A 10,816-nucleotide genomic window follows, 5' to 3' on the forward strand; every position below is an offset into this window, starting at 1 on the left:
GGGGTGGGGGCGCGACACTTTACAGTTACTTACAAAGATTCAGTCATTCTTCTCGATACAAAACATAACAGGAAACTCTGGAAGACCTTCTTTCTTTTTACTGGGCCCGTGACAGATTCTGTGCTCCGTTTATAGACGTGAAGGATTCGAGGACATCTGACTGGCATAATTGGAAACCATCCTATTTGGTAGTAAGATCGATAAGTATGCAATTAGATACTAAACATAAAAGCGAATCCTAACCTCAGCCTTTCCATGGCGGGAGTTTTAATGGAAGGTGGTAGACGAGATTTGGCGTTAAGTGCCGTAATGCCAAATGAAAGCGGCGTTTACCAGGCAACCAGATGTTATCAACAGTTAAGTGAAAACCCATTAACAGAAGAAAAAGAGAGTAAGCAAAGTTCATTAAGTTTTATTATGATAATTGTTGTTTTGGTTTTAAAGCAAATGGTGGGATTGCCGCTGAGCCCAACTGCTGTTTGTATTCATATTTGTTTAGGGTGAAAGGAGTGAAGTTATAAACTTTTATCAATTAAACTCGGGAGGCACTACAAACGCAGGAGAAGGGAGACGTAAGGCGGGCCTGTGCGCTCAGTAATAATCTGACTGCGTGCCATCGTTAGATCCCCACTGTGTGGGGCAATTACGGTTATTGAGGTTGCCTGAATCATGTCTTTGGTGATAAATAAAAAGGCCATTGTCTGCTTAGCCATGGTGGCCTGATTAGTTTGGTCTCCAGAGCAGCTGTATGCAGATACACACGCTGCACCAAACTTCATATCTGCAGTGCACAAGTCACTCTTCCTCCGGCTTCTGGCACAAGAAAACAAAGGCGGAAAATAGCAGCATCGGCTGTTGTTTTCACGAGCGGATGCTCGCGGTCTCTTGTAGCTACATGACATATTAGAAGAGAGAATGGCGCAATTGTTTTCAACTATAATTGACCTGGCGACAGAAGCGACCCCCACCCTGAACATGTTGCATGGATGACATTGACTGCAGTAATTGTATCATACTGTGGTATCATGTAAATATTATATTTCATCTGTTTGATTTTGGATAATAGTCATTTTAATACAAAGTGTCATTTGAAATTGTATTATCCTGTTTTATAAGGAGGACGATCTGAATACATATTGCCAGGTCACCCTTCAACTTATGCATATCTTCAATGTTCATTTTGGCTTACACCATCTTCCTCACACTTATAGACCCCCCCCCCCAGTGGTCACAGAAGTGCATTATTTTATTGATCGTTTTTCTATTTTGTATCATAATATAATATTATAGTATAATATTTTTATTACCTGTGATGTATTTCTGTGTAGCCCTGATGAGGGGGGATCCTCGACCCCTGAAACACATTGGCTGTGCATATCTTGTCGCCAATTGTGGAGCCAAAAGAAAATTTTTATGAGCCTTGAGAAGACTACCTGGTGCTCTTTTTTAGCCTTTATTCACATGGATTTCTCATTCTTCCTTTGGAGGGCACCCACTGCCCCCTCCGCCCCCCTTGGTTTGTGAAGAGTTGCCAGAATCGAGCAAGCGGGCCCAAATATTGCTCCTATTCTACTATAGAAAGTTCATTATCCAGCGCCTCATCCCTGGATTAAACCCATTATGACTACTTTATCATCATCGGCCAATCCAACAATACCTATAGTAATCTATAGTACAGATCTAAATGATCTTCGCATATACTTTATTTTCCTGTGCCAGCCGGTGGTCACATGGCATCAAGAGGTTGCTACCCACAGCACTAAGAGATAGGGGGCAGAGCAAGTAGGAAAGCTGTGACTAAGATTCCTGAACTTTTATAGTATTATGCATGAAATAATCCCCAGTCTCACAATGATGGAAGCGGAGTTTGTGTTGATGGACAGTCCTCATCACACTGGTATTCACTGGTACTCATGTGGGCGGGGAGCAGGGGGGAGAGGGAGGAAATGTCAATCATGCTGGAGCTGTCCCTCAAGCCAATGAAAAGTCACATCGGAGCGGCTTTCAGAGAATAAAAAAGGAAGTGAACGGCTCTCAGGGGACTGGGGGAGAATGCGCAAGGAAAGTGGCAATGCATCAGAGGATCGGCTGTTGCAGCACTGTCACTGACAATAGGGACGCCCATGAAATTGGCAGGATCAACCAAGTGTTTACTAATTATGCCAAGCGGAATAATATACAGCCAACAAGGTATAAAACATACATTTAAAGAAATAGGAAATAATATGTTTGGGGTCATTGTCACTTCAAGTAATTGTTTTTCTTTGAATAATATTTTTTTAACTCCTGTGACATGTCTTAAAATGCGCGCATTCGCACACATGCTGAATATACACATACACATCCAAGTCCATCCCCCCATTTTTTTGAGTCAGAATTTCTGCCACATTTTTTTTTTTACATGGAGTGACATCATTTGGGAGATTTCCTCACACGACACAAGAAATGAGGGGTGCAGGTGTCAGGACAGAAGTCGCCAAAGTGTGAACCGATCGCGCGGTGGGTACCAATATTTTCTAATGGCACCACAGTCGCGCCGGGCGGATCACGTGGTTTCACGCCACTAAAACAGCCACGTGTCGTGTATCGCAAAGAGAAGATACCTGTACCTTATTTCTGCAATTGCCGCATGGATGTCACCCCATTGAAATCAATGGGGCCGCATGACAAACGCTGCCTGCATTGTGCAGGACTACACGACACCCAGTACGCGCGTCCCCGGTGTTGTGCAGGTGTGAACCTAACCTTAAGCTGTCATAATGACATACAGTGGATACCGTTGCTGACCTCCGGACATTACTTGTCTGGCTGCTATATGGGCTTTGACAGCATTACACAAGGGTGCAGATCAGGTGTTCCTAAAGGTATGTGTTAAGTGATTATATTGATTATCTGAATCAATTAAGTCAGTTTATCTTATTGAATGGGACTAGGCCACGCTAATACTGATATTTGCAGTTTACTCTTATTTTTATACGATGAACTATTGCGGTAGGATAGTGGTGTGTATATCCTTGTTACGCATGAAATCATTCAGCATTTAAATGGTTTGCCGTCAGGTTATCAGCTACAGGGTGAAGCAAGGTTCACTGTGGCAGCATCAAGGCTGCTTCCTTGTTCATGCATTTGTACATGGAATCCAATTGGGGTGTCAGTCTGTTCTCATTCAACAATACGGCAGTGTGGACTACATACAACTGTAGCCAACATAAGACAACTATTTAAAAAAACAAAAGTGCTTCATAGGGTTCCCTAATCATAGAAAAAGTTTTGTTTTTGTTGAGGGCAGGTTCACACCATTTTCTGGACCAGATCACAGTGTGAACCTGCCCGCAGTTCCAGTGCATTCCAGAACAGACACAATTAGACAAGAAGTATTTGTCTGGTCTGGAATGGACTGCGTTGGTGTGAATAGAGGCCAGAAATGGCATAGGGATACATTAGGATGCATTTTGGGTCTGGAAACAATCTGGTCTGGTCTTGAGATGATCTGGGTGTGGTGTGAATGGGTCCTAAGGGGGACATCTAGAAATGTTAATTTTGCCAAATCCAGGCAACTCAAACTGGTGTTTTATGGGCCATAGGCAGCTCTCTCTCCCTCCCTCTCTGTGGCCCGTAGTGGTTTAAGGATACAAAAAACAAAATGCGTTGCTCGCTGTTCTCCAGTTGATAAGTTACACTTCCTTACATAATTCTGCAGCTAAATACCTCAGGAAATGTTTTTAGGCCCGTTCCTCTCAGGCTATTGTAAAACAAGGATTTTCTAAAGCTGAGATGATGACAAATAAAGCAGTCAGAATGTATGGATAGACATAGCCCTGTACCTTTTACCTAAATGTAATATTGGGTGCCGGCTTGCAAATCAATACAAAGTAGAACAAAAGTACGATGCAGCCAAGCGTAAAAAAGAAATGAGCTCTGGGAAGGAATTTCTTTAAAGCTCCGTCAGCCTGAAAGGCACGAGGCGGTGCCCTCACATACACTTTCCAGCGGTGGGAAAACACTGCCAGTTGCGGGTAAACGAGCCCACATCACATTGTTTTATCCACTCCCTCGGCAGAATGCAGCATGAATTGTGCATGTTAATGAGGTTTATTCATGAATTGCGTATAGTCGTGTCTCAATGAGACATTCTACTCAAGCTGGCCATTGTTCCTACACAAAGTAGATTCCATAGATACAATGCAGGAGGAAGTGAACACATCATAAATCACCCTACGTAAAAAAAAAAAAAGGGAACTACACACCAAACAAGTTTTCAGAGGTCGAAGCCCTTTTCTTTCTAGGAGGACAGGGAGGGATTTTTGATATACGTATCACATGCACATTTTTATGTCAGGCTTGTTTTTGTTTCGTTTGTCTCAGAAAACTTGTGCAAGAGAACTCCAAACATGGCAAAAGTCACAGGAAAATCATGAACACCATCACAGCCATTCACCGATCAGCCATAACAGTCTGAACACAGAGGTTAAGTGACTAACGTTGATCATCTCATTACAATGGCCCCTGGAAGTGGGTGGGATATATTCAGCAGCAAGTGAACAGTTTGTTCCTGATGTTGATGTGTTTGAAGCAGAAAATAATAGCTTCAGTGACTAAAGCTGGCCATTCACCTATAGATTCTCGATCGGAGAAAGAACCCTCGTTCGATTCCAGCTGAAATAGCCCATCATGCACAGACCTGTCAATTTCTATAATCGTTCGTTATCAATACTAACTCACCAAATTTTTACGAACAAGATTTTCATTTGCGCATGTGCAGTGTTCTTGCATCAATTTTTTTCATACGAAAACACCACTAATCCATCGATTTTCGTTCGATGCGAAAAATGTTTTCCAGCCTGACCGATCGAGGAAATTCGACCGGCATTACAGTAAAAAAAATAAAAATAAATCACTGGTGTCCTATCAACTGTTCGATTTTAGTTCAAAAGACCATTCGTGGAAGATTTCCAAACAGAAATCGAAGAGTGTATGGGGACCTTATGTCGTTCAGTGACTGACAAAGGCCAAATTGTGATGGCTTGACGACTGGGTCAGAGAAACTCCAAATCTGCAGCTCTTGTTGGATGTTCCCGGTCTGCAGTAGTCAGGAACTACTCCAAAAAATGGTCCAAGGAAGGAAAACAGGTGAACTGGCAACAGGGTCATGGGCGGCCAAGGCACGAGGGGAGCGAAGGCTGATCCATGTAGTTTGATCCTAAAGAAGCACTATTGTAAGTCAAATTGCTGAAAAAGTGATTGTTAGTTCCGATAGAAAAGCATCTGAACTCAGTGCATTGCAGTTTATGATGTATAGGGCTGCACAGACCAGTCAGGGCACCCATGCTGCCCCCTGTCCATCGCCAAAAGTACTTACAATGAGCATCAGGATTGGACCACGGAGCAATAGAAGGTGGTGGCCTTTGCTAATGAATCACGTAGTCTTTCACATCATATGGAAGAGATGGCACCAGGATGCACTATGGGAAGAAGACAAGCCAGTGGAAGCAGTGTGATGCTTTATACAATGTTCTGCTGGGAAACCTTGGGTCCGGCCTTTTATGTGGATTCTACTTTGACACAAATTACTTATCTAAACATTGTTGCTGACCAGGTACACTCCTTCATGGAAATTGTCTTCCCGGATTGCAGTGGCCTCTTTCAGTAGGATAATGCTCCTGCCACACTGCAGAATGGTTTGAGGGAAAACAACAAGTTTGAGGTGTTGACTTGGCATCCAAATTCTAGAGATCTCAATCCATGGAGGAGGCATCCACCTCACAACTTTCAGGAACTAAAGGATCTGCTACTGACAGCTTAGTGCCAGATACCACACCATACCTTCCGAGGTCTAGTGGAGTCCATGCCTTGACGGGTCAGGGCTGATATGGTGGCAAAAGGGGAACTTACTCAATATTAGGCAGGTGGTAATAAGGTTCTTGGACATCTAATTCCAAACAACAGGCTTTAATTAGGAGATGGCTCCCCTTAGCAGCTTTAACAACCTCCACTCTTCCAGGAAGGCTTTTCACAAGATTCTGGTTTGCATCTGAGAATTTGTGCCCACTTAGCTAAAAGAGCATTTGTGTGGTCAGGTATTGACGTTGGATGAAAAGATCTGACTCACAATCTGTGTTCCAATTCATCCCAAGTTTGTTCAATCAGGCAGAGTTCAGACCTCTGGGAAGGCCACTTGAGTTCCTCCACATTGCCTATCCTTTTGGGGGTGGGCCGCTACAATAGTCACAGGCTTCCCCCCTGAACCATAGACTTCTCAAATGTCATTCCAAAAGACCAGGAGGCACTCTGCAGCTGGAGGAAGAGGGATTTCCTCTGCATATGGAAAGGCTTCTAGTTTCCACAGATCATTCTAACCCACTTTGTACCTTGCTTATTTCTTTCCAGTCACACTAACTATACACTTACCCCCCACCCCCTGGTCAGAGTGTGGAAGCATTGCAAAAACCCTGTTCTCTGGGTATGGACAACCATTAGACCTTTTCTCCTCACTTCCAGGTTGCAGTACTCTGTCCCAAGTGTCCGAAATAGAGTCACACGGAGGGGGAGCAGGGCATTAACCCTGTGTGCACCGACAGATTTTGCCCTGTTCTCATAGTGACCACCCATGACAACCTGTAAAACCAGCGATGGGAGATGCCAGGTGTACTCAAGTCAGGAATTGAGAATGCCAATTAAGAGCATAATTAAAAGCAAAAGAAAAAATGTGAAAAGAGGCCAACCCGGAAACTAAAGAGGGTCAAGCCATGGTTACATTTTGGATAGAGTGGGGAAGCGATAGTACCCCAGTCAGGTCTCTGCCAACATTGCAGAGCTCTCAGAGACAGTCCCCTTGCCCATGTATTATACAGTCTCTGAAAGAAGTTCCCTGTTCTACCATCATACTCACCTTGCCAGTTAATGTATATTGCTCCTTCCTCTGCAGCCTGTATTAGAATAAGCAGGGAAGCCCCTAGCCAAGCAATTGGCTGTTAGACCCAAGCAATGTCACAAGGTCCAAGCAATGTCACAAGGTCCATCATACCCAGGAGTGCTGGGTAATCAGACTGTGCTCAGATGGCCGACTAGGAGGCAAGAATAGCAAGGGATCACTGGTAAGGAGAATATATGGGAGCCTTTCTAGAGACACTCAATTCGCCAAAGGCAAGGCAACGGTGCCTCTTCAAAAAGATTAATCCCCTCCCTTACAATCCACATGACTATGTGTCTCCAGACTGGAAGGGAGGAGAAAAAAATCAAAACAGCAAGACTGTCAGAAATGTTTTTTTCTTAAGGGAAGAACCTGTCTTTATTGCTGGGTGCCTGCTGCAGATTTCCCCCCAAACTTCCAGTCTGGTAAAACCAGAGTCCGGGATAGCAGTATAAAATCTGACAAGTTCTAATCCCATTCCCACCCAATCAAAAAATGAAAGAGAGCCTTGTAGCCCCATCAGATGCATCCCATCTACACAACCTGCACACTTCCTTCTATTTATAGCGCTCACTACATATCAGAACACACGGCTTGTTTTCATGCGGTTAGAAGAGAATCCTTCACTGCCATCCAGTGGACAATAGAGGTTTATTACAAACTTTATTTCACTTCTCAGATTTACATAGAAAAATACATAGAAAAGATCAATTTAAACATTTACAAAATGTGCAGGGGGGGGGGGGGTTATAAAACAGAGGCAACATGTACGAGGATGCAGGATTAAATCCCTTGTCTACGCTTCATATACAGAGCATGTCGTGCAGAATACTTGCTCACCGAGGTCACCATCACTGGAATGAGGAAACAAAAGCGGGTCATGTATGAGATCTCTGCAATGAACATCAAAAACACTGACAAATATATTCATATACATTCATGATTTATATAGTACCATCACTTCCTGTGGCAGCTGTGCAAGTGATACGAGTACTACAGACAGAGGAATAAAAATGTCCCAATGACACAGAGCTGAACTCGACAGTTCTGGGTTTTATACGAATACAAAATGCGAATTGAATTTGCAGCTTTTTAAATAAAGCTGAACTCCAGACAAAATATAAAAAAAGACAGAAAAGCAGCTCTATTCATTAAATCTCTTATTAGATGTACTTTGTTTTTTAACAACCAGAAAATGTACTTTAATTTGACTTGCTGGCTTTATGGAAAGGAGGAGAGCAGAGTGATGGAGGTCAGTGTGCTTCTTCCCTGTGCAATCAAAGCCTGAATGAGGAACAAGATTTCAACTAAAAACATAGAAAATTGTAGATAGGGCTGTGTGTTAGCTGTGTAAATCTCAGGACTGGATGGACTGAATACAAATTTGGCAGGTAAAACCGCTTCCATATAATACAGGGCTTGAAAAATCCGCTCGTCCGTGAGAGGAAGGTGGAGCCCGACGAGTAGCTTCCCGGCCAGCCGGCAGCTTTACATTCAAGCGATTGAGCGTCTCTGGAGATGCCCGATCGTTTGTATTAGCCGCTGCTGTCACTGCCGTTGCTGGTCCCGAGACCCGCTGTGCCTGATGCAGCCGGGACTGGCACAGCTGCTCTGTGACAAGAGATCACAGGAAGGTGGGTACACGATCTCCCTGTGACCTCTTCAGTCCTCAAATGCAGGAAGTGATGTATACTAAAATCACTTCCGCATCCTGCTGTCACTCTTCAGGTTGAGAAGCTGGTGAAGCCACTCTGCTTCATCAGCTTCTCTGGGGGTCCCTAGGTGACATTAGGGGTCCTGGAGACCCCTGATGTCTCCATAAAGAGGACCCATCATGTAAATAACAATTTTTTTTTTAAAGTCCCTTGCCCCCCCCAACATACACACGCAACCATGCGTCGGTGCGCCTACGTGTCAAAAAGACGATGCGCCTACTGTGCCGCACATGTTACATCACCGCGAACGTTGGGACGAGCAATAATTTTAGGGCCATTAATCACTGATAACACTAAACTGATGAGCAGTAAAAGCGTCGCCTATGGCCAATTTTCGGTGGTCATTTTTTTTGCGATTTTGATGGTGCGCGCAATTTTAAGGCTTGACATGGTGTCTATTTACCCGACGTGACCCAGTCTTTTAAAAATATGGGTAAGAATAAATGTTTTAACATTACGTAGGGAAAGGAGGAGGAGAGAAACTGAGCGCTGGCCGAGCATTGCGGGAGGAGCGCTGTGAGCGGCCGGCGTCTCCTCCCTACACCGCACGATCAGCATCCTGTGACAGTGGAGAGCGGGTACACTCAGCGTTCAGTGAGTGTTTTGTAGCTAGGAGGACATGGTATGGTTACTATATCCTCAATGATGAATGAATGGGATATACATCACCTCCTGTTCATTCATAGTTGTAGTTATAGTAAACATACCATGTCCTCATGTTATGAGTGAACAGACAGAGGATTCCTGTTCATTGATAACGGGATACAAAAAAGAAAGAGGACTTTGTGTCCTAAATCTTTTTCCATTTTAAAAAGGGAAATATCAGGGGTCTGTTTAGACCCCTAATATTTCCCCGAAGCCCCTAGAAGTAAAAAATAAAAGTTTATACAAAAAAAAAACATTTAACAAATTTGAAACAATTAAAATAAAAAACATTTTCGGTTTCGGCCTGACAATTTTTTTTAAATTTCGGTTTCATTTCAGTTTTAACATTTCCATTTGGGTGCACCTCTACTTTAAACCTTCTGGATCAGCATTACAGCCGGACAGCTAGCATTTTCAGGAGGAGGTCAGTAAGACTTTGCATTTCGGCCAGCACAGATTTTAATACACAATGTAAAAGGTGAAGGGACAGACAGATACTTACACAGGAACTGTGCAGAAGGAGCAAATTACTGCAGAACAGCAACTGCAAGATTTACTGCAATTTCTGCAGATGTTTTGGTCACACAGTTTGCAGGCTTCTTTGTCACCAACTGATCGCACACAGGTCGAGCACGCCTTTGAGGCTCCAGCGGGCACTGCTGCTTGAAGAGAAAGAGATCTCTGCAGTGCTTATACAATCTCAGGTGATCAAATTGCAGCAGATACAAGAATGCAACATCTACATATACAACTGAATAATACCCTTCGCCCCAACAAAAAATATTTCAGTACTAATCCAAAAGTTAACTGATCACCCATAAAATGAGTCAGGACTGCAGAGTTGTACGTTAGCTGTACTCGCCACTGCACTGCAGGCAACCATCACACCCCTGGGACAACCAGCCAAGGTTCACTCACTTGCCCACAACATCCTCAGTGGTCTGCTCTACCGAATGAATGCTCCACTCTTGCATAGTCACATTACATTAATGCCAGTCAGATTTTTCTGACATATACAGTCTTAAAAACCAGCACCGTTCCCCATTTTGTGCTGGAGGGGACACGGCTTAGTTTCCTGATGGTTTCTCCTTGCCATCCCCCACTTTTCCCCTCTGATGCAACATCCATAGCTCACCAATGAGCCCCAGGGCAGCAGACAATGGCCACATGTGGAGATCAAACCCTGCAATGTAAAGAGGAGCTCAACCCTAATATACAGTGGGGCAAAAAAGTATTTAGTCAGCCACCAATAGTGCAAGTTCTCCCACTTAAAAAGATGAGGCCTGTAATTGGCATCATAGGTAGACCTCAACTATGAGAGAAAATGAGAAAACAAATCCAGACAAAATCACATTGGCTGATTTGGAACGATTTGCAAATTATGGTGGAAAATAAGTATTTGGTCACCTACAAACAAGCAAGAGTTCTGGCTCTCACAGACCTGTACCTTCTTCTTTAAGAGGCTCCTCTGTCCTGCACTCATTACCTGTATCAATGGCACCTGTTTGAACTTATCATTATAAAAGACACCTGTCCACAACCTCAA

General features: G+C 43.6%; 1 protein-coding gene across 2 annotated transcripts in view; it reads right to left on the reverse strand.

Annotated features, from left to right (window-relative positions):
* Positions 1–7,663: 7,663 nt before the first annotated feature.
* SIVA1 (SIVA1 apoptosis inducing factor) overlaps positions 7,664–10,816 on the reverse strand; it is a 7,242-nt gene continuing 4,089 nt past the window's right edge. The window contains exons 3-4 of one of the 2 annotated variants that reach the window (XM_018556372.1): positions 9,773–9,929; positions 7,664–7,764 (exon numbers count right to left, since the gene is read on the reverse strand). In XM_018556372.1, the coding sequence (XP_018411874.1) occupies positions 7,707–7,764; positions 9,773–9,929 (215 nt within the window). In that variant the 3' untranslated portion in view covers positions 7,664–7,706. Of the gene's footprint in view, positions 7,765–9,772; positions 9,933–10,816 lie in introns of both variants that reach the window. The other variant, XM_018556367.1, reaches the window with a different exon arrangement.

This window comes from Nanorana parkeri, unplaced genomic scaffold, assembly GCF_000935625.1.
Source record: "Nanorana parkeri isolate BGI_ZX_2015 unplaced genomic scaffold, ASM93562v1 scaffold12, whole genome shotgun sequence".
In the NCBI taxonomy this organism is placed as follows: Eukaryota; Metazoa; Chordata; class Amphibia; order Anura; family Dicroglossidae; genus Nanorana; species Nanorana parkeri.